Genomic DNA, 26,034 nt, shown 5'->3' on the forward strand with positions numbered 1-26,034 from the left:
AAGGTACATAATATTAATAAAAATGTTAATTCAGACAACAAAAGCAATACTTAAAATTTGTCCAATTCTTGGTTTTATTGGAACAACAAAGCGATGTTTATCAATTCATTATTTTCGTTAGTTGACCCAATGTATTACGTTTATTGAATGGATGAATATTCATTTATTAATATATAATACTTTCATTATGTCTACCATAATATCACATTATTAATATTACGAACACTGTTCACTGAGTCAACGAATACTATTTATTGAAACAACAACGTCGTTAATTGACCGACGAAGACTATTGGTTGTGTCAATAACAGTGTTATTTCTCCTAACGTATACTGCTTCATGCATCGAAACAATTTCGTTTATTTCTACAATTATTTCCGTTTATTCTTAAAAGCAATTCTATTCATTCCGACAATCAGTTTTGTTCATTTCTACTATGAATCTATTTTATATTAATAATTACTAGATTCCACTAAAGATACCGATTATTCGCTATGGAAAGCCACGAGAAAACTGAAACAACCCCAGAAACCGTCACCTCCAATTAGAAAATCGGACAGAGAATGGGCTCGTAGTGCACAAGAGAAAGCAAGTTGTTTTGCAGAGTATTTTTCCGAAGTATTTACTCCCAATCAAGTGAATTCACCTGTGGAAGTAGACGTATTCTCATTTCTTCAAAGTCCATATCAAATGAGTTTGCCTATTCCGAAATTTAAGTCGTCCGAAGTCATCTTGGCTATTAATAATTTAAACGATAAAAAATCTCCAGGGTACGATTTGATCAGTGGAAAAGTATTGAAAGAATTACCTATCAAATGCATAAAACTTATAACGTTTATATTCAATGCCATATTAAACTTAGGTTACTTTCCTGATCAATGGAAAGTGTCTCAGATAATAACCATTCTAAAACCGGGGAAACCTCAAGAAGAAACTACATCGTACAGGCCAATCAGCCTCTTGCCAATCACGTCTAAAGTTTTCGAAAAACTATTAGTAAAAAAACTCGAACCCTGGATCAAAAATCTAATTCCAGACCACCAGTTTGGATTTCGATCCCATCACTCAACAATCCAACAAGTTCACAGAGTGGTAAAACATATAAATGCTGATTTTGAGGCCAAAAGGTACTGTTCAGCGGCATTTCTTGACGTTAGGCAGGCATTTGACAAGGTATGGCATGAAGGCCTCCTATACAAGCTAAAAAAGACATTACCGCACAGCTTTTACATTCTTCTTGAGTCATATTTGTCAGGTAGGTGTTACTTTATTAAATACCAAGATGCAATTTCCAAACTCTATTCTATCAAAGCTGGCGTACCACAGGGTAGCGTGCTGGGACCTACCTTGTATCTCTTGTTTACCGCAGATATACCTCCACCTCTTCAGGAACCACTAGAGGAGAGACCACTTACAGAAGAAATGATGCTAGGAACATTTGCCGACGATACTGCAATCCTAGCCTCACACACAGACCCTATTTATGCCTCGCATATCCTTCAAGCGTATCTAGACAGAGTACAAATTTGGTTTTTGGAATGGAAAATTAAAGTGAATGAAGGAAAATCTATTCAAGTTACATTTACAACACGAAGAGGAACTTGTCCTCCTGTAACTTTAAACAATCACCAATTACCATCAGCCAACGAGGTAAAATATCTTGGTATTCATTTGGACAGAAGTCTCACATGGAGGAAACATATCTGGACCAAGAGAAAGCAACTAGGTCTCCAATTCAGAAATATGTATTGGTTAATGGGCCGTTCATCAAGACTATCTCTGGATAATAAATTGCTGCTCTATAAGGCAATACTTATGCCAATCTGGACATATGGGTTGGAACTATGGGGAACAGCCAGTCACTCCAACATCGAAATCATCCAACGCTTCCAATCAAAAACCCTCAGAACCATCACTAATGCACCTTGGTACATCAACAATAGAATTATTCATCGAGACCTTAAAACTGATACGGTACAAGAAGTCATCACAAAACGTAGCGCTGCTTACATTGCCAAGTTGGAGGATCATGAAAACCAGTTTGCACTTAACCTCCTAGACAATTCCCAAGAACAGCGTAGGTTAAAGAGGTTCAAACCATTGGACTTACCATTTAGAGTTAACTTTTAAACTAATGAGTTAGTAGTTATGAAATGTAATTATTTTGTACAGAACTTTATAAAAATTGTACTTTGATTTTGCCAGTGGGTAAAATCTTGCTTGTCCTTAGTCAATGTAATTACTTTTGTTTATTGTTGACACTCAACAGATTGCAAAATAAATTTAAATATAAAAAAAAAAAAATAATTACTGAATGCATTAGCTCAATGTATGATATTAATTAATTAATAATAATTTTGCAAATCCCCTTTTTTGTCCTAAACCTAATGGACTTTACACTGTGTGATTTGTGCGCTGGAATAAGTGTTACCCCCCCCCTTATTAACTTATTATTTTCAGCATATAAGCAAAACGCTCGGATAGGTCGATTTTTAAAATAATCGAAGTATATTATAACATCAATGTCTCGAACTTTACACGAACCCTCTTCAGGTGACCGGCACAACTTTGATTTTTTTTTAATGGGAAAGTACATCGTGTGACAGCTTATTTAAAAGCGTTTGAAATAGTGATTCCAAAAATGTATAACACTTTTTTGAGAGCACAAGTGCAAAATTTCGTTCGAATTCTTATTAAATGTATTCATTTTTTGTGGAATTATAAGAAAACTAAGAAGTATTTTTGAAAAATTTAAACGCAGAATAAAATATTACATTATTACCGGGGGCTAAAAGTCTCTTAGAATAAAAAAAAGTTTCTTTTGAATGGTATATTTGAAATTAAAAGTCACACTAAATTTTCTCTTTTTTACCCCTGTGACTTATTAAAATAATCATTATAGAATTTCTCAGGGACTTCAGACCCTCGATAATACTGTAATATTTTATTCTGCGTTTAAATTTTTCAAAAATACTAATTCGTTTCCTCAGGATTCGAAAAAAAAAATGAATACGATAGTAGACACACGAAAACTTCCTTCCAGTACGAACTACACTTGGAAACGAAATGAAATTATTCGGCACTTCGGCAGAGGTAACAGCATGGTTTAACAAAGAATTATTTTTTAAACAATGGTTACACAGACAAGCTCGGGGTATCACGATAAGGAAAAGCCGTTACATTTCAAATGGTCAAGCAAAACATTTATTGTTTCAGCAACTGCGTTTATTGTTACCATGACCGCATTGATTGTGGTTATTAAACACAGTAGTAGATTGGTTAATGCATTCATTGTCACAACAATCAGTTTACATCTATGGAATAAACATATTATATTATATTATATTAACAACATTATAATGTACAAAACATTGATTTAATGAAATCTGTACGTTGTCACGATAAACCTAGATAATTGCTCATTATCTACGAAATCAAGAAAGTGGTTTGCTGCCAGAATTACCATTATTTATTAAATACACGAAACTGATTTATTGGCTGAATAAATTGAGTGTTATTGATTAATGTACTCTAGTTATTTTCACAATTATTATTCAATCATTGTGACAATATTCAAATACATTCATCAATGTCTAAAAGTTCGTTGAAACAAAAAACTAAATTGTTGTTACAACGAAATACTATTCAATAATCACTGTTAATCAATATTACGAACTAAATTTTTTTGAGTGTAGCGCTTCAAACGATAAGAGATACGGAAAAAATTATTCAGTCTAAAAATGTACGGTTTTTTGACAAAAAATTTATTTTTTCATAACTGTAGCGTAAAAACAGTAAGAGATTGACGAAAACAGTCATTGATGTGATCAATGTGCTATTAAAGACTGTGGTAGTAGTTTTCATCCCTATAAAATATTCAGCATATATCGGCATAGAGTAGACTTTGAATTACGAGGCGAGTAGAGTATTCCCAAAATTTCATCAAAATCGATGCATTAAGGCAAGCGTCCACAGACCCGCATCGTACGCATCGGACGCATCGTACGCAACGGATTTTAGTTTGCCTTGTACAGAAACTTATGTAACCGCGTCCACTGATCCGCATCGTACGGATCGCATTATCGGCAATAATTGTAAGGCAAACTAAAATCCGTTGCGTACGATGCGGGTCTGTGGACGCTTGGCTTTAGGGTAGAAATCGAAGGTATTATCCTATCTTTGCTTTCATTGACTGTACTATTTGCCCAACACGTAAAGAAAATACAATAATGGCATTTTTCACGATTCGTTTAACGGTTTGCTTCCTATCAGTTTCGCTTATTAATTTCCTAAGTAAATCTCAAATTGGTGCGAGGTTATAAAATTTACACGGCGCGTTGAAAGAAACGACAGATTTTGTGCGGCGACGAACGTGATAGTGTCCATCAAAAGGTGTGCTTTTAAGTTTTATTAGTGACGTTTTTTTTAAATGTCGTGAATTTGTTTAGTACCTTATTTAAACTTCTCAAAGTAATGTACTTTATCAGTTTACTCATAATTTTAAAATTTGTGATTCAGATTTTCTAATTTATTATTTCTCAGGGTTTTTCAAATTTTATTTTTTGATTCTTAAGTTAAATAAAATTCTGCCTTAAATAAAATTGCTTAAAATGGGACTCTTCCTCCTTCCATGTACCATATATATTCAGGTGGCTGCAAATAATTTTGTAATTTCAGTTTTTCATTAATCTAATAACATCTTTAGCAAAAAATAAGACCTAGTTTATTTGAGATTTTTTATTTACAAATAAATACATAAACAAATACTGTTGTTCGAAATAATTGAATAGGATAATTTTTTTTCACAAAATATATGATAAATAAATTATTTACGAAGTTTATTGAAGAAGTAAATATTTATGTTTAACAATAAAAATTACCTCAATTATTACTAAAAAAAATTATTTAAAAATATTGCATTCCTATTCGTTATATACGTATGCAAGAAGTAGATAAAATATGTACATATAAACTAACAAAAAAATACGTCGAAATTCATAAACTATAAATATTATAATATTATATTGTAATTTTATATGAATATTTTAAAACCAACTGGTTTGTTTTGCTTGAAAATATTAAATCATTTTTTAAATTAAACCAATTATTGTACTGCACTGAAATAACCACCCATGGGCTAGTTGTCAACTCAGTACTCCCAATAAACACAATAGGGAACTTGCACAATTTTTTTATTACATAATAATGTTCCGTTTTGTATAAAAATGAGATTTCCAAAATTTCGCGCTTCAAAAACTCATAATAATAATTCATATATTTCATATAATTTAGAAGTACAAATTTAAAGTCTTCTGTATTTTAAAATAGTTCAAATGACCCGTGACGTCACATAGTTTAACTATATGGTTCCGTTTATGGTTATATTTAGGTATATTCTTCTTCTTCTTCTTCTTTAGTTTATGGGCCTCCACCTACTTGGGTATTTGGCCAGCTCGTCGTCGCGGAATTAAGGAAAAATATTTATATTCTAATGACATTTTTATCGTATGTAATTGTAATAATATATACCCGTTTGTTGAGATTGGACTTTAATATAGTTATTGAAGGAAAGTAAAGAAGGTTTAATTAGGAAAATAAATCCATTTTGTAAAAGTACAAATTTTGTATGAATAACTCAAACGATCACAAACACTTTTGTAAGGTCACATAACTGTATTTTCTACTGACGTCTATAATGTCTAATTTAAAATTATTTATAATACAATTTTGTTTACTTTGTTGGTGCAAAATGTAAACATATATCCGGATGACGTCACGACGCGCTTTGGGCTGGCTGGTATAATTTGAATTTTTAATCGTTTTTAGGGGCCAAACGAAAGACAAACAAAACTTTTTTATACATGTTTTAAATTATGTTCTGTTGTGCTTTATAACATTTTTTTCGAATTTAAAATTTTATGCAAGTTCCCTATTTGACTCGTACGGATTTTAAATAAACAAAATGCAAACGCTACAAATATTAAGTTTTTTGGTTATAATGTAATTCACGAACAAACTGTAAGAATATGATTTCATTTCCGCACAAAAATAATTTTTAACGATGAAATTTTTTACTGCTGGACTGGTGTGAAGAAGACACAAATTAAATGAAAATTGGAATGCGAATTATCTGAGCAGTAAACGACGAAACTTTTTGGTGGTTTCGTAAAAACGACAGAAATGTGCTGGGAACAGATAAAATGAAAGATAGTTAAATGTTTAAAATTATTAGGATTTCAGTAATTTTTATTTAGAATTAATTCTTGTTAAGGTGATCACTGATATAAATACAGATTTTATTTTTGAAACACAAAAACATTTTAAAAATAATTTTTAATTTTTAGCAGAATGTTATAATACCCGTCTATCGTCTTCTTTAGGTGTCTACAAACTCATAGCGTTTCAAGTTGAAGAGTGTTTTTGCTAAAAAAAGGAACAGTAACAAAAGTTGTTAAAGGAGAATATTTATTTTGGACATTTGTGTTCGAGATTTTGATCTGTGCACTATGTCTGCTTGAGTTTTCAATGAGGAGGTGCTTTCTTACAAAAAATGAGTAATATAACGTCAGAACAAGCAGCCCAATCGCAGCAATATCTTGCTGAAGTTATGGGAATCCACCAATCCAGCGTTTCAAGAGCTTTAAGAAGGTATAGAGAATGTGGAGGATACTCAAGAAGACAAGTTCCAGTTCCCAGGTGCACGAACCCAGCAGATGAAAGTTATTTACATCTGCAGACTTTGCGTACACATCTTGTTACAGCTAGACAACTGCGAAATGATCTTTCCATAGCCAGTGGCCCGTAATGTTCAGTTCATAAAATGCCAATTCGGTTAGAAACAGATTTTCCCCAAAAGGGAATTTGGAATCAGAGTTGGAATGTCTGATACTGCTCCACTGTTAACGAAGGCACACCGTATGGCATGTTTAAATTTTGCACCAGAACATGTCGATTGGGACATTAGCGACTGGACTAATATTCTTTTTACTGAGGCGTCAAAATGTGCACTTTGTGGATCCGACAGTGCAAAGTGTCTATCGGATCCAAAAAGTGAAAATTTTGACTCATCAATAAAAAGAATATTAGTCCAGTCGTTAATATTCCAATCGACATGTTCTGGTGCAAAACTTAAACGTAACATACGGTGTGCCCTCTTTAACAGTGGAGTAGTAGCAGTCATTCTGACTCTTATTGCAAATTCCCTTAATCCGTTTCTAACCGAATTGGCACTTTACGAATCGAACATTATTGGCCACGGGCTGTGGAAAGATCATTGTGGAGTTGTTTATTTTAACAAGAGTAAACAGAATAAATATAAGCCTTACCCACAATCAATTTATTGTACCTTGGACGACGGGTTTCGAACACTAAACTTTGCTGTTCATCGTCAGGTCTCCCGAAAGGTTTCTTGAATGGTAAAATTAAAATTTGCAAGGAGTAAAAATATTTTAGCAGGGATAAATGAAATCTATCTAGCTGAAAACATGGACCCAAATCTTTCGAAAATCGGCCATTTTGAACCCTCAAAAACTATGTGAAAAACTGAAAATTTCAATGTTACCAAGGTAGATAGATATTCTTTACACATCGATTGATGAAATGCCGAAGGTTTAATTGCTAATCAATTGCTAATTGTACGTAATATGCCTAAATATATGTGCGGAAAAATATTCTAATTAATTTTTTTTTACCATCTTGCTTGAATAGGTTCCTTATTAACCAATTTGCATGTTACCAGGGTCAAAAAATTTTTTAAACCATTTTTTTTTAAACTTAAAATGTTTTCGGATTACATTATGTAGGTACATGCAACAGTTGAAAATAGTGTGGCGCCTGCTTGATTAGCAATTACAAAACAGAGGGGCTTTCGATATTGTATTGCAAAAAACTCTTCGGGATTTCATCAATCGATGCCTAAAGAACATATTTTTCTACCTTGGTAACATTGAAATTTTCAGTTTTTCACATAATTTAAAAATGGCCGATTTCGCAATTTTTAAATTTTTAATCGCTTATATGTTGAAAGCTATCATTTTGAGAGAAAAGCTACTAAAGACCTTTTCTGTTTGGAATTATCCAAAAAACCTAAGAGAACTTTGTTCTATGCAAAAAAAATAATTTTAAGTTAGGTTCCAATAGCAAAAAAAAAACGTTTAAAAAATATTTGACCCACTTTTGGACCTGGCAAAATGCAAATTTGTTATAAGGGGTCCTTTTTGAGCACGATTGTGCAAATAATCCGGATCAGAATATTTTTCCTAGCGTGGTCGCAGGATTCGGGCGAGCAGCGAGTGAATTTCTGTTTACATTTTATACTGTTTTGAGCAGGCAGCAAGACATAAACCACGTATACTTGTCAAAATATTCTTACCTGTACTTGATGGTTTAGAGATTATAATGCTTTTTATATAATTGAAATTCATTTAGTAGTTTTTTATAAAAAAATCCCAAAAATCACCAACTAATGCATTTTTTCAACAAAAAATTGCAAATAACTAGAAACGTATATAAAACCGGTTATTAATTATACATTTTTATTTTTAGTATTGATATGGGTGTATTTTTTGTACTGATATGGCCGCTGATCATTTCTACAGTAAATGGTGGATGGTTCGATGGTTTGTTCCGAAAACGTGAAATCGAGCAAGAAGTTTCAAATGCTTTAGCTTTAGAAGACAATAGAAATGCCAGATGTAAGTTTTGCTTATACAGTGTGTCTACGAATGTGGTGCCCAAGAGGATTTTTTTTTCAATTTTAGCGAAAAATGTCATTCTCGATAAAAAGTTTTGATTTTTTTAAACCCCCTAAACGAAACAAAATAGAGATTTTTGCACTAGGTTCGAAATCGTAACAATAATGTAGTTTAGTAACTGTCAACTCCGCTAAATAATTTCCGAATTGTCATTTTTTTAGACAATGCTAAACGTCCAACAAACAATTTAGCTTGTAAACTGCCATTTTTGATAAATTAATATTTTGCTTGTTCTAAAACACTTACCTACCTACGTCGTTTTCGATATTTTTCTGTGTCAACAGATCTTGTCTCATTGAATTTCTTTATCAGTTTTTTCAATCTATTCCGCGTAACGAGTACATTTGGATATTTTTTACTAAACATTTCAATCGCATGTCCGTACGAAACAGGTCCAATTCCAAAACACTTTACAAGGTAAATTTTTTGTTGAATGCTTAACATTGTCTTGTCGAAAAAAATGACAGTTCGCAAATTATTTATCGGAGTTGATAGTTACTAAGCTACATTGTAGCTTAGCAACACTAAATTGTTACTATTTCGAACTTAGTGCAAAAATTTATAGGGATTTACATAAAATTGGCTACAGAATTAAGCAGGTTTTGAAAAACTTGAATTTTATTTTTTATGGAGTTTTATGGTGTTTTAGAACAAACAAAACTTTTTATCAAGAATGACATTTTTCGCTAAAATTGAAAATAACAAATGTTTCCTCTTGGGCACATAATTACTCAAATTTAACCTTCTAAAATAACTTACATTGTACAATTTTTTATGTAACTTTAGTTGGATTCTATATAAAATATTTGAATAGGTAATTATGTTTTGTATTTTTGTCAAAAACAGCAAAAAGTAGATCTCCTAAATTTAACCAGAGTACTTTTATGACTTTCCTAATGATGAAATTGTAAAAATATTTACTATACTTGACTTTTTTTGAAAGCCATTTTAAAAATGGATTGCTGAGTGATTTTATGGTGGCTATATAGGTTTTCCTCTATGTATCTATCTCTCATTTCCCGATTAATGTCTTCTCTCCAACTAACGCGAGGTTTTCCACCTCCCCTTCTACCATTAGGTTGTCAGTTTTGCCGTGAAAGTCAATCTTCAGGCATTATTTGGACATAACGTAAGTCATATTTATATTTGTGCACTTGCGTTTCCAAAATTTTAGAGTATGTTCGAGGTAAATATTAAATTATGTCGGTGAGAGACAACAGCATTGTTTAAGACCCTTGCTGATTTTCAATGTCTTGGATTTAACATGAGTGCCTTAAAAATGTACTTTTTAACACGTATGTCATACAATATTTTTTCTACAAACGTCTTATATATCAACAATTATAATTTATTCATTCTCAATTACAGGACAATATCTACAAAAACTTTTACTTGAACTTGACTGTCATTCCATTTAAATTATATTTTTAAGGCACTCTTGTGAATTGCAGAATTCGCTTCGCTCATTCTGCAAACCTTCACATGCGTGCCTTAAAATTGTATTTTTAACACTTATATCATAAATAACTACATATTTATATTAAACAGCAATATTTAATGCATTCTATAACTCAAAATCTAACATTTCACCTGACAAGACAATGTACGCGTAGAACCCTGCGCAGAAATGCACGGCACCTTAAGAAGAAGATAACTCCAAATCTATACGTGGTGGAAAATTTTAGTGTTTGAAGGGCGCTTTAAACTCCACGGTACAGCCATTTTAACATCTGTCGCAATTTTTTTTTATTTATTTGTTGACTAGTGATCAGCGCAAATGAGTTCAATTTTGTTACTCGGGAGGTTTTTGGGGTCGCTGAAAACAAATATGACGTCGTAAGTGATATACGGAGTATCTGGTACCCAGGGTACCTACTGTTTACCTCGTCTTCTGGAGTTTTCTGCAAATTCATTAAAAAATTAGTCAAAAATCATTACTCAGGGGGTTTTTGGAGTCGCTGACAACGAATATGACATCGGAAGTTATCTCGGGAGTACCTGGTGCCCAGAGTACCTACTGTGTATCTCGTGACTAATGATTTTTGACTAATTTTTTAATGAATTTGCCGAGAACTCCAGAAGACGAGGTAAACAGTAGTTACCCTGGGCACCAGGTACTCCGGAGATCACTTCCGATGTCATATTTGTCGTTAGCGACCCCAAAAACGCCCGAGTAATGATTTTTGACTAATGTATTAATGAAGTTGCCGAAAACTCCACAAGACGAGGTAGGTATCCTGGGCACCAGGTACACCGGAGATTACTTGCGACATCATATTCGTTTTCAGCGACCCCGAAACCCCTGAGTAAGAAAATTGAACTCACTTCCGCCGATAATTGACGAGTTCTGAATTGTTTTATTGTCTGTTTGAGATGCACTTTAAGAATGCATTTTTTGTATGCAGTTTTTCAATATTATTTCATGGCTAGAGGTCGCAAACTTTTCTAGCACATTCACGAATCGAATGCAAAAAGAATCATTAAGATCCGTCTTGTCGTTTTTTTTTTGTCGCAGGTAAGGCCGATTTTAGTGCTTTATTGCTTCGCCTATAGGTCTGGATCCCGCGTATGAAAAAAAAGTTGATTAATAGCAAGCTGAAAATTTGTTAATAGCTTAAGGGTGTCTAGTCGGACAAATTTTGATGTATGGGAACACTGGAACGGGGGAAGTTTTAATTGTTGACCAGGTTAAAAATTTGGAACGGTCAGACCACGAAAACGGCACATGTATTTTGTCCGACAAAACAGACTTAAACTCTCCGAACAGAGATTAAACTTTCATGTAAAAATCAGACTGCTATTTATCACCAAATGGGCGTTTTAATGAGTGGAACATGTAGAATATGTCAATTGACAGGAATTATGACAGGTGATAAATAGCAGTCTAATTTTTGCATGGGAGTTTAATCTCTGTTCGGAGAGTTTAAGTCTGTTCTGTCGGACAAAATAAATGTGCCGTTTTCGTAGTCTGACCGTTCCAAATTTTTAACCTGTTCCACAATTAAAACTGCCCCTGTTCCAGTGTTCCCATATATCAAAGTTTATCCAACTAGACACCCTTAAGCTATTAACAAATTTTCAGCTTGCTATTAATCAACTTTTTTTTCATACGCGAGATCCAGACCTACTAGTATATTAGAAATCCACATGTATACACTTCTAGGTTTTTTAGGAATATTAATATTTTATTCGTAAACATTACATAAACTAAAAAACACAAAATATTCAGTCCCGGAAAAACATATTTAGAGATTATAATTAAATCTCGGATTTATAGGCAACAAAAATTGAAGAAAAAGGCGCCTATATAGGCAAAGATTTTTATTAAAAAAGGCAGGAATATTAACATTTAGGCAAAATATAGGCAATACAGGAATATAACTTATTATTTGTTGTACAAAGTGAATTAACGTAATATTAACTTAAGGCAGGTATATTTACACATTAGTATAAATAAACTAGTAACTAAATAACTTAATTAATAATTAAACATTGTAACCACTTAAAATTTTACCATTAATAGAAACAACTAAATGTTTTTCAATATTTTCGGTCTTAAAACTATGTCTTCGATCACTTAAAATTAATTTGTACATTGAAAACGAACGTTCGACATCGACAGATGTAATTGGAGCATATTTCAGAGCGGATAATAAATCTGGCATAATTTGTAATTCCTCGGAAAATGTCCCATTCAAAACTTTAGCAACATTAGATAAAAACGAAAAACCGTCATTCTTGTCGAAAACATATTTCATTTTTTTTTTAAATTAATTGACCGTTACTTCCAGGTGCCGATTTAATTTTCGTCTTTAAATTCTCTATTAATTTTATTGACTCACATAAATTTATCTCTAGTTTTTCTAATAAGGTAATTGTGGTAACTATTAATTTATAATTGTCATTGATATAAGCGAGTTCCTGTTTCAATTTGGGATTTTTTAATATTTTTTTTTGCTTCTCGAATGGCTTCGGAAATATCATCATCAAATTCTGACATAACTAATTCTATTTCATTGCAGTGTGCCAAGTAAAAAAAACTGCTTCGAGCCAGGTTCCTCACCTTGTAATTACTGGTTTAGGTGGCAAAGGGACACCGGGAAGTCTTTCTTTATATATTTGCACCCTCAACGGAGCCTTTACAAAAACTTTTTTCATAAAATTTATAAAATTATTTACAAACGGAAACAGATTTCTTATTTCTTCAGCAATTCTATTTACCCCGTGGGCTACACAAGTGCAATAAATTAAATTAGGATAAAAAATCTTTAAATTAACAGCAGCTTTTAACATATATGCCGCAGCATCTGAAAGCATTAAAACTATTTTATTCACTGGTATAGGGTTGGGTAAAAAGAGGTTTGTTAAACTTTCTGGTATAAATCGACGTATTGTTAAATTGTTTGTTTTTTCCAATTCTTTAACGGCAACTAAATAAGGTTTTCTCGCAAAGTTTTCGTTCAAAATTCCAATCATTAAATTAGCTATATACCTGCCGCATACATCTGTCGTTTCATCCACGATAATATACAAAAATTGCCCTCTAACTCCCGCTTAATTTTTGAAATACATTCCACATAACATTTTTCCACAGTATGTTTTCTCAATGTACTCTCGTCCGGTAAGGATTTATTAAGATATTTTTCGAAAAAGCATTTAAAACTAGGGTTATTAACTTTATATAGAGGAATGTTGGATGCAATCATCATCTGGCATAAATCAAATTTAAATGCGTCTTCCTCCTATTTTTTTTAACTGCTTAAACTATCCCGCAGAGATATTTGGGCTAACTTAGAGGAATTTAATTTTTCCAAATTACGTTTATGAAGTGGGGTTCCACAATGCGGGTCAATAAAGTACTTTTTTCTACTTGAAATCTGAGAATTAAAAAAAAATATTAGAATTCTAAAACCGCTTTAGAATTTAGTTATGTTGTGGGACGAGAAAAAAAGAGAAAAAATAAAACTTACCGATTTGCCGCATGGTTTACAAAATGCTCCATCTCCTTTTAGAGAAAGTTCCGAATAAGGTGCGATCCATAGCCTTAATTTAGATGTCATCTTTTCACACAAATGTCTAAAACGTTTTAAAACGTGTTCTTTGCTTTTCGGTATACGCAACAAAACTAAACTAGGATATAGCAATTTGTGACTAAACTCTGATACAGTAACCGACTGTACAACTGATAATAAACTAATAAAGCTTAGGGATTTCCAAATAGTTAACCCTCAAGTCTCGATTAGGTACATTTTCCTAGAAATCTGTTATATAAACAAACCATTGATATTTTATTATTGACCCAAAATTTTATTATATAATGGTTTAGTAATAGAATAATATCATGGGTAGTACCATGAAATTTTAAAAAAATCACAAATAGGCGGAATTTACGAAAAAAGGCAAAAAGTGCAAAAAACAATTATAATAGGCAAAATAAGCAAAAAAAAGACATTTTGCCTATAATCCGAGCTTTAATTATAATACACTAACGAGATGTTACAATATGTAAACAGTTACCGAAGAATCAAATAAAGCCTGTCTCACTACATTTTCCAAATTATTTCTCTTTAATTACTTTAAAACGGTCTCCTTTTATGTGTTTCAGTTCTATCGTTATTTACTTACGTGCAGTTGCTAAATCCAGAGTGTATCACCGCAGATGGAAGTTACGGAACTTGTCTCGGAGCACAGGACTGTGCACAGCGGAGGGGAACGGTCAGTGGTCCGTGCGCCCGTGGTTATGGAGTTTGCTGTGTTTGTGAGTAATTTTATAATTGTATATAAATGATGGTATACAGGGTGAAACAAAAATACAGGTCATCAATTAAATCACATATTCTGGGACCAAAAATAGTTCGATTGAACCTAACTTACCTTAGTACAAATGTGCACATAAAAAAAGTTACAGCCCTTTGAAGTTACAAAATGAAAATCGATTTTTTCCGATATATAGAAAAATATCAGATATTTTATAATGAAAATGGATTTGTGGCATTATTATGGCAGGAACGTTTAAAAAGAAATTATAGTGATTTTATGGAGGTTTTGTTCCCTTTAAAGCCCCCAAACTTTTATGTGCGTTCCTATTAAATTATTATTGAGGTACCATTAGTTAAACACAATATTTTGAACATCCATGTTTAAGTTCACATATTTCATCTATGTTTCCTTGACGGATCGCTTTGAAAGGGTTTTTACAAATATATTTTTATAATATTGTATATTGGTGATTAGCGTGTTAGAACACGTAAGCACTGATGATGATTGATCATCCAATCGAAAACTAGTTCTGTGATGTAGCCCTTTTTAGGGTTTTTTAACGATATTTTTTATAAAGGATTTTAGTCGTTTTTTGTATTATATGGTATACAGCCAACTACAGGAAAACTTTTTCCTGGTGGATTTTAAAAAAAGAATAATTCTAAAACAATTTAAAATTACTGGGTAAATTGAAGTGACCAACGACTTAGTCGGTGGTATCCAATAGACGCAATAGGCTGCCTACAACGTATATTGGAGACCATCGACTAAGAAAAGTGTTTTCATTTTCAACTTTTTTTATTTTGCAAGAATTTGCTAATAACCAGAGTCAGGCAAATACGCAATGAAAAGTAAGATATACGTGCATATTATATAATATGCATATATTATTTGTGCCAAATATGCATGTATATGCATTTATTTAAACCAAATTAGCACTTTATAAATCGTTTAAATATAACCATTTTATAAAATATTAGTTATAAGCTTGATAGTATAAAAAAAAACAAAGCTTTTAAGCAATTACGTTAATTACAGTCGGAAAAATAAAAGAATACACATGAACGAACATATAAAACACGCTGTATTTTCCTGTCACCATGTCACAAAGAAAATTGCTCAGCGCAAGTACATGTAATAATAATTATTACATGTACTTGCGCTGGCCAATTTTTTGTGTGACACGGTGACAGGAAAATACAGCGTGTTATATGTTATATGTTCGTTCATGGGTATTCTTTCATTTTTCCTACTGTAGATAAATATATATACATACATGGTTATTTATCTAAAAAACAATATGTGATATGTTATTAAAAATTTTGTAACAAAAAGTTATGTCGCCTATCTGTATACATATGTTTGTATACAGGGTGTTTCATTAATAATTGTCCATATAGTAACTGGAGAAACCTTAGCACAAAATACGAAGATTTAACCTAAAACACTTAAATAAAATGTGGCTCCTTACTGAGTTAGAGGGTGTTTTATCTAAAAATTTAAAAATTATTTTTGCTCAGCATTTTAAAACTATTCGACATATTCTTTTCATACATAGCAAGAAGTATAGGTATTATACAAATTACTAAATTATGTTAAACAAACGTTTCTGGCTATTACCAGAGGCGTACAACGGGGGAAAGTAAATGGTTGACCCTTTCCAAATTCTAAGCCACTGGCGGAATTGCTATTTTGAATAAATTTTTGGATTCTCCAATACTTTCTATAAAAATAATATACACTTCATTTGTAACGATTAAGAATTAGTTTTCGAGATCTTTGAAGATAAAAATGAAACGACACGGTTATTTCGATTAATGCATTGTGTCGCTTCATTTTTAATTTCAAATATCTCCAAAATTAATCATTTTATCGTTACGAATGAAGAGTATATTATTTACATAAAAAGTATTGAAAAATCAAAAAATTACACTAAAATAGCATTTTCGTCAGTGGCGTAGAATTTGGGAAGGGTCAACCACCCACTATCCCCTGTCGTACGCCTCTAGTAGTAGCTAGAAACGTTTATTTATTTTAATTTAGTATGTTGTACAGTACCTACACTTTCTGGCAAGTATGATAAGGATATGCCAAATAGTTTTAAAGTACTGGGTTCAAATAATTTTTAAATTTTAATCATATGAATCATATCATAAATTAATCAAAATAGCTGTGCCGTTTCATATTTAACTTCAAATATCTCGAAAACTAATGATTTTATCGTTACCAATGCGGAGTATATTATTTATGTAGAAAGTATTGGAGAATCTAAAAATGGCACTAAAATAGTGATTCCACCAGTGGCGTAGAATTTGAGAAGGGTCAACCATTCACTATCCCCTGTTGTACGCCTCTGGTAGTAGCCAGAAATGTTTGTTTAACATAATTTAGTAGGGTGTATAGTAGTCGCACTTTCTGCCAAGTATGAAAAGGATACGTCAAATAGTTTTAAAATGCTGAGCAAAAATAGTTTTTAAATTTTTAGATAAGACACCCTGTAACTCAGTAAGGAACCACATTTTATTTAAGTGTTTTAGGTTAAATCTTCGTATTTTGTGCTAAGGTTTCTCCAGTTACTATATGGACAATTATTAATGAAATACCCTGTATAAATGACGGTATACAGGTTGTAACAAAAATACAGGCCATAAATTAAATCACATATTCTGGGACCAAAAATAGTTCGAATGAACCTAACTTACCTTAGTACAAATGTGCACATAAAAAAAGTTACAGCCCTTTGAAGTTACAAAATGAAAATCGATTTTTTCCGATATATCGAAAACTATTAAATATTTTATAATGAAAATGGATTTGTGGCATTATTATGGCAGGAACGTTTTAAAAAGAAATTATAGTGAAATTTGTGTACCCCATAAAAATTTTATGGAGGTTTTGTTCCCTTTAAACCCCCCAAACTTTTATGTGCGTTCCTATTAAATTATTATTGTGGTACCATTAGTTAAACACAATATTTTGAACATCCATGTTTAACTTCACATATTTCATCTGTTTCCTTGACGGATCACTTTGAAAGGGTTTTTACAAATATATTTTTATAATATTGTATTTTGGTGGTTAGCATGTTAGAATATGTAAGCACTGATAATGATTGGTCATCCAATCGAAAACTAGTTCTGTGATGTAGCCCTTTTTAGGGATTTTTAAAGATTTTTTTTTAAAAGATTTTAGTCGTTTTTTGTATTATATGCCATTATATGGTATCCAGCCAACTACAGGAAAACTTTTTCCTGGTGGATTTTTAAAAAAGAGTAATTCTAAAACAAATTCAAATTACGGGGTAAATTGAAGTGACCACCGACTTAGTCGGTGAATAGGCTGCCTACAACGTGTATTGGAGACTATTGACTAAGAAACGTGTTTTCATTTTCAACTTTTTTAAACGCTTTTCTTTACTTTAATAGTTTGGGTCAAATCTTTGGACGTTAATTTGACTGCCTTTTCTTCAATGTAAATGACTAAAAATTTACAGACATATGCATTCTCGGGAACAATACCCGAATAGTCAATAAAAAATTTTTTGTTTATTAATTGTTTAAATAAAAAACGATTTTAACAGAAAATGCTTAAATTTTCTTGTTTTTTTACAATGAAGAAACTTGAAACTTTTACAGATTGTAGCTAATTATATGAACTATACATAATTTCACTTTTTACGTTAATTGTTTACGTTATGCTTCATAAATAAACAATACAGTTTCAAATTTTTTGCCAATTCCGACTACTCTTCATGTTTGTACATCATATGTTTTATACATATTTTAATAAACATGACGATGTATTTTAATGTTTGAAAAGTGTAAGACTAAAAAGCAAAAGTTTTCTTTAGTTACGAGTGACTAAAATTAAACAAATTATAGAAAAATCAACTAAAAACCAAAAAATAAAAAAAATTGAAAAAATCTAACACATTCGTTAAAGAAAAGCGTGGTGCTCAAACCGTTTATTCGATGAAGATGCGCCACGCTTTTCTTTGACGAATGTGTTCGATTTTTTCTATTTTTTTTATTTTTTGGTTTTTAGTTGATTTTTTTATAATGTGTTTAATTTTAGTAACTCGTAACTAAAGAAAAGCGTTTCTTAAAAATAATTTTTTCATATTTTTTTAATTTTATTTTGCAAGAATTTTCTAATGACAAATTATTTGCCATTCGCAATAAAACTTTTATATAGGTAAGTTTTTTTGTTTCACATGAGTATAAAGAATCGATTACACTTGGTTTGGTTCAGTAATCTTTTATTGGGGGGTTATTTGGTTTTTACATAAATATATCTTTTTGGGGTTGCGCCCATCTCGCCTATTATATTTTTGTGAATGTACCTTACAAACATTCTATGCACCAATTTTCAATGTCTGTCTGACTTCCGAGTCTTGAACCTAGAGTAATCGCTAATCTTTGACAATGTCCCTTAAAGAAGAAAATAAAAAAGAATGTGTGTGTACTTTGTACGCACGTAAGAAGTTATACTTATATTATATAATTTCAACGAAATTAATATACTTAACAGTTACAATACAAAAAATTAACAATAATTACCAAAAATTAACGAAAATTTAACAATGCCAAAAATTAAAAAAAAATATTAATCGTCCGGGATTTGAACCCGCTATCTCGCGATCTCTCGATCTCTGATCCAATGCTCTACCAACCAGGCTATCAAGGCACCTGTTATTGACGTTTCGGATATACATAATTACATATAACGGTGACCAGTGAAATATAAAAATAGATTTTTTATTATTTTACGCCCAAGGAAGACAAATTCAAAGACATAAAAATTATAATAAATAATACATTTAGTAAAAAACACTAATATATTATTTTAATGGCTTATCTGCGCTGATACCTAATTTTAAAGCTTAGCAACTAAACGTCATACTGTCTGTGTGCGCATGCGCGCAGATTTATGAAAAATTTTACTCTCAATCGCGCCTAAAGAAGTATAACTTCAATAATTATATAGATTCTTCAAAAGTTTGATACCTACACCACATATTACTAAACAAGTTTTAAATCGCAGTTTTAAATAAGCACTCAAAAGATAAGAGTTTCAAAATATGAGTAATCGGTTTCTATAGAAATGTTTTTTCTTATTTCGCAAATATTATTTGAGTTTTATCTGTTGAGTTGCTGCTATAAATTACGTTAAACTGGAAAAAGATGTGTCCTTACCACACAATAAGAAGATTATCTAAATATATACAGGGTTGTACTCTAAAGTCAAAAGCAAGAAGCACACATTAAACGCAGTTTTCATCGTTTTAATAAAAACATTGGTAAAAATAATTTTTTTTTAAATGTGTCTATTAAATAAATAGGCCTGGATCCCGCATACCAAAAAAAAGTTTATTGATAGGTAGTTAGGTTTATTAATACCTAGAAAAAACATTTCTAGGTAGGTAGGTAGGTACCTACTTCCTTTGAAATGGCAAATGTAGTTACTTCCAAGTCAATTACTTTTTGTTCTTGTAATCTGAATTCAGCTCTACAAAAAGAAACAAAAATTTGAATTTTGTTATATAGACCTGGATCTAGCGTACCAAAAAAAAGTTGATTAATAGCAAACTGAAAATTTGTTAATAGTTTAACGGTGTCTAGTCAGACAAACTTTGATGTACTTGAACACTGGAATAGTGGAAGTTTTAATTGTGAAACAGTTTAAAATTTTTGAACGTCAGATTATGAAAACGTCACATGTATTTTGTCGGACAGAACATCCAATTGATTTGCTACCCTTTCATTAAACTCTCATGCAAAAATCAGACTGCTATTATTAATCAACATGATTCCTGTCATTTGACATGTTCTTCATGTTCCACTCATTAAAATGCCCAGTTTGTGATAAATGGAGAGTGACAAATGAGAGTTTAATGAAATGGTAACAAATCAATTGGAAGTTCTGTCCTACAAAATACATGGAACGTTTTCGTAGTCTGACGTTCCAAACTTTTAACCTGTTCCACAATTAAAACTTCCCCTGTTCCAGTGTTCCCATACATCAAAGTTTGTTCGACTAGACACCGTTAAGCTATTAACAAATTTTCAGCTTGACATTAAACAACTGTTTTTTGGTACGCGGTATCCAGGTCTAATATTATTTATATCAACTTAAGCTATACGATTTTCACTCACCTTAAGAACAAATCACTCAATCAAGATAATTATATTCTCGTTTCTTATAATAATCGAACCGTAGGTACTGAGACATGCTGACACACATTTCTTGAGTCATCTTGTCTTGTACTTTGTGTTCTCAAAGAAGCTCATTAACAATAATGGTTGAGAAAAATATGAGTATCTTCTTCCTCTTTTGCCAGACCAGCTGAGACCACCTGTGCTCTGGCATTTTTTGTACATGCCCAGACCACTACAGGGCTTTGTTTTCTAACTTTTTTCTACTACATTACAACTACTTTCTACTTCAATTCTGTTGATCTTCAATCTTTTCTGTTCTTTTATATCTTCTCTAGGAATTTGTGACATATGTATTATAAAGTCTAGTTTAACCATTCTTATTTTATTTCGTATTGATGTTGTCATTAGCCAGACTTTCGCTGCATATAGGGTGATATTCATCACTATGCTCTGAAAGATCCTTTTTTGCTTTTTTGGTTAGAGTGTTATTCCATATCACTCTATGGAGAGTTTTCGTAACTTGTTTTTCCCATGCTATTTTCATTTTTACATCTTTAATACAAGTACTATCTCGGCTTATCAAATTTTACAACTCGAAATAGTCTCTTCTTCTAACCTTAAGTTCAAACCTGCAACCTCGTATACAATCGGTATAGTAAGTAAGTAATCGGTAAGTATTCGGTTTCACACATATCTATTTTGAGTCACCATAAGTATTTTCATAATCTTCCTTTAATTTTTTTATCATATTATTCCATAGCCTACCTGTCTTAGTGACTTTCTCATCCGTAAAAAATAGTGAATGAAATATATTCTCGTGTACTGGTATGCCCATTGTTCCTTATTTTCTATGCCATTTTTTAAAAGCCTGAGCTATATATACTTTTTAAAGTGTAGGTGATAGACCACATTCCTGTTTGAGGCCTTTTGTTGCGGTAATTGATTTTGTTATTTCATTGCCTATCTTTATTTGAACCTCTGTGATCGGCCGTGGAGTAACGGCATAATCGCTGGCCTCATACGCCAGTGCACGTGGGTTCGAGCCCAGCCAAAGACAAACCATTTTCATTTCCAATAATGACACGAGCCGTCTCACGTGCACGAGCCGAGCACGTAAAGCCGTCGGTCCCCCTGGGCTAGTGTACATCGGCACTAGTTAATTAAAACAGGGTTAAAGATGTAAATGGCGCCGGAACTGTCCGAAAGGATCTCCCCGGCAAAAATGCCATACGATACTATCCAGATTTAGCCATACGGCTCACACTCCCTCTAAGGGGAAAATTGACTCATCCCAGATACCTACGGTATCAAAAGGATTGAGCTCTGGGGGGACTCTTTCCGTGTTATCGAGCCCTAGGTGACTTGGTATGCAGGTGTATCTCCCAAAAATTTTCGTACACATCTGGCCGTTGCGAGTAGTACTGCTTTCTGCTGGTCTTATAAAGATGTTCATTACGATATTATTATTATTATTATTTGTTTCTTTATACAGTATTTTTGTTATAATTCACACATTTATCTCTAACGTGCTTTCTTCTCATTGCTTCTCATAGTTGTTTCCTTGTCACGCTGTAGTATGCCTTCGTCAAGTCGATAAATGTAATATGTTTCAATATTTTTGTTTTTGTTCTTTTCTGTCAGTTCTCTCATGATAAATATATTATCTAGACATGATCTGGCTTTTCGGAATTCGGCTTATTCTTTGCCATAATGGTCCACGTTTTGTCATACTTTTTCCTTTATAACTATATATATATATAATCGGTTTAAAACGTCCTCCGACGTCTTCCGATGCCCAATCTCCATGCAACTCTATCTTCCCAAAGGTCTTCGTCTAAACCTCTCTCTCGGATCTCTCTGTCTATTCCTTCTCTCCAGCTCCTTCTGGGTCGGCCTCTTTTTCTCTTACCATGTGGTGACCAATCTAGAATCTGTTTTGGCAGACGGTGTTCTGCACATGTCCATACCACTTTAGTTGTTGTACTCTTATATCTTCGACAATCGTATGTGTGACTCCCATAATCTCTCGTATACGTTCGTTATTAATTCTTTCGAGTTTTGATTTTCCTGCGGCACGTCTCCAGTAGTCCATCTCCGTGGCTTGTAGTGTTCTTTCAGTAGTTGTCTTTAACTGCCACACGTCACTTCCATACATTACTATGCTCTTTATAATAGTGTTGTATATTCGATGGTTATTTTTTTGGATATATGTTGATCCCAAATAATACTATTTAGTTGAGATATGGCCCTTCTACCTTGAGTGTTTCGTTTTTTTATAGCCTGATCTGATTTGCCGTCGTCCGTGATTTCTACTCCTAAATAAGAATATTTATTGTTGTACTTAATGTGTTGTCCGTCGTTTAAAACTAGATTCTGTTCGTTGCCACCGATGTTCATGTACATTGTTTTCTCTATGTTAACTTCTAATCCCCATTTTTTGTACTCTTCGATTAATTTCCGAGTCATGTATTCCAGATCGTCATAATCGTTGGCAATCACAATTTGATCATCAGCAAAACATAGAGTGTACAGGTTGTTATTATTTAATTGTATACCCATGCCGCTGCACTTCCGCTTCCAAAGTTTTAATGCTTGTTCCAGATATATTTTGAAAAGTGTCGGCGATAGGCAGCATCCCTGCTTCAGTCCTTTGTCTACTACAAAACCTTTGGAAACATTCGTTCCTATTTTAACTTTGGCGTTGGCGTTATCATATAGTTTTTCCACTGCTGTTATGAGATTTGAGTTGATGTTCGTTTGTCTTAGAGTGTTCCATAACTTGTTTTGGGGGATGCTATCGTAGGCCTTTTTTAGATCAACAAACAAAAAGTGGACTTCTTGATCTACAGCAACCTTTTTTTCTATAAGTTGAGTGATACAAAAAAGGTGGTCTATGGTCGATCTACCAGCTCTAAAACCCGCCTGTTCTTCTGCCTCCATATCAGTGTATTCTATTTCTATTCTATTTTTGATCATTCTCCCATAGATTTGACTAATGGTACTAGTAACTGCTATTCCACGGTAATTGTCGCAGTTTTGTTTGTTTCCTTTTTTATGTAAAGTTGAAATGGTAGAGGTTTTAAATTCAGCTGGAACCTCTACTTTGTTTATGCAGTTTTGAAAGAGTATTGTCATGTGTTCATATAGTTTTTCAGTTCTATATTTTATTAGTTCTGAGGGTATATTGCCAGGTCCGGGTGCTTTTTTGTTTTTGAGTGAAGTACAGATATCCTTTACTTCCTTTTCCGTGATTCTTATAGGAGATGCTTCGACGCGTATGTTTTGGTTATTTTCTTTTATTTTGAATTCTCTTCGATCTTCTTGCAACAGTTTACTGAAGTACATGTCCCATGTTTCTAACGATATTGGTGAGATTAAATATTTTTTCTTGTCGTTGGTCCTAAGAGATTTAATAAGTTTCCAGCTTTCTGTACTTCTGGTTCCTCCTATATACGTATTTATTTTTTGACAGTTTTGATCCCAGGATTCATTTTTTTTCTGTCTTATCATTTGTCTTACCTTTGCTTGATGGTTTTTGTAATTAGACCAATTGGTATCTGTTTTTGCACTTAAATAGTGTTCATACTTTTGTTTCTTTTGTTTTATCGCTGTGTCTATTTCTTCATCCCACCAGTATGGAGTATTTTTGTTTTTCTTTTCGTAATATCCAAGGGCTTCTTTTGCTGCAGAGTGAATAATTTCTTTAATGTAATTGTAGTGGTCTTCGATGTTATTGAAATTTATGTTTTCAAGCTTCTCGTTCAGTCTGTTTTGATACAATATTTTTACACTATCTTGTTCGAGGCTTATAAGATTATATCTTACATCTTCTGCCATCTCTGAGCGAACTACTGGTTGTTCCTTCTGGCATCTTCTTAAAAACATTATTTTTGCTTTTAAGAAGTGGTGATCGCTTCCACAAACTGCACCTCTATAAGCTCTTACGTCGTAGATTTTAAGATTTGATCTTTGGCGTACAATCAAGTAATCTATTATATATATTAGATTCCTTGTTCTCTGTCCCCAGGTGTATTTATGTACTTCTCGATGTTGATAGAATCCATTTGTAATACGGAACTGGTTCCTTTATAACTATAACTGTATCAAATATTCTTGCTGCTGAATGCAATGCACTGATCCCTCTATAGTTATTTGGTGACACCTTTTGTATGGTAGATTCCACTTATCTGAAAGCTCTCTCTCTCTCTCTCTCTCTCTCTCTCTCTCTCTCTCTCTCTCTCTCTCTCTCCTCTCTCCCTCTCTCTCTCTCTATTTCTCTCTCTCTCTCTGTCTCTCTCTCTCTCTCTCCTCTCTCTCTATATATCTCTCTCTTTCCTGCTTCGATTTTATTGAACAGCAGTCGTATAAAGGATACCACCAACCTTGCCCCTTCATATTTCGGCAGTTACATTTTTAATGGTCCCTAGACCTAATGGCTACGTTGCTTTTTCAAAGCAGTGCTTTTAGTAGAGGATCCGATATAAGGTCAATTTGCACCGATCTGTTTAATGGATAAAAATTATTGGATGTGCAATTTAGCATGTTAACAATTACAAAAAACAATGGTTGCCCGATCTAATCTTGTTTTAACTATAATTAATTCATAATTAAAAAATTACATTTTTTTATGAATTTTAAATAAAATTTCGACCCGGGCAGATATTATTTCAGATTTTTTTGATCATTCTAAACAAAAAACGTCTTTTGTATTTTTTCTCTAAAGTTGATCGTTTTTGAGTTATAAACAATTTAAAACTGAAAAAAGAACGAGAGATGACAATTTTTAAGGCTCAAAAATATAAGTAAAAAATATCATTTTTGTAATCATCGAGTACATAATATATTCAAGTTCAAACCTTTTTCTATCAGGCCTCGATAAGAATTTTAACCATGTTTTATTTTAAAATATTTTTTTAATTGTTAATGAGGAAGGTTTCTTATGGGGAGACGGGAATTAGCAACTAAAGGCTGATCGAGAACTGGTAGAATAAGGTTTGAACTTGAATTTAGATTCTTCGTAATTTCATAAATGATATTTTATACTTATGTTTTTGAGCCTTGAAAATCGTCATCTTTCGTTCTCTTTTCAGTTTTAAATTGTTTATAACTATTTAGAAAACTATCAACTTTAGAGAAAAATTACAAAAGATCTTTTTTGTTTAGACTGACCTAAAAAATATGAATTAATATGTGCCCGAATCGATTTTTTTTAATTTATAAAAAAATATGTCATTTTTTAATTATAAATTAATTATAGTTAGAACAAGATTAGATCGAGCAACCCTTGTTTTTTGTAATTGTTAACATGCAGAATTACATATCCAATAATTTTTATCCATTAAACAGATCGGTGCAAATCGACT

The 26,034-nt window shown here is 32.4% G+C and overlaps 1 protein-coding gene across 1 annotated transcript in view; it reads left to right on the forward strand.

Moving 5' to 3' along the window:
- Positions 1 to 26,034, forward strand: part of LOC114334212 (uncharacterized) — a 166,422-nt gene that overhangs the window by 45,245 nt on the left and 95,143 nt on the right. Inside the window, exons 4-5 of the mRNA XM_050660786.1 lie at positions 8,545 to 8,693; positions 14,359 to 14,511. Coding sequence (XP_050516743.1) covers positions 8,545 to 8,693; positions 14,359 to 14,511 — 302 coding nt within the window. The remainder of the gene's footprint in view (positions 1 to 8,544; positions 8,694 to 14,358; positions 14,512 to 26,034) is intronic.

Source organism: Diabrotica virgifera, chromosome 9, assembly GCF_917563875.1.
Source record: "Diabrotica virgifera virgifera chromosome 9, PGI_DIABVI_V3a".
NCBI classification, from domain to species: domain Eukaryota; kingdom Metazoa; phylum Arthropoda; class Insecta; order Coleoptera; family Chrysomelidae; genus Diabrotica; species Diabrotica virgifera.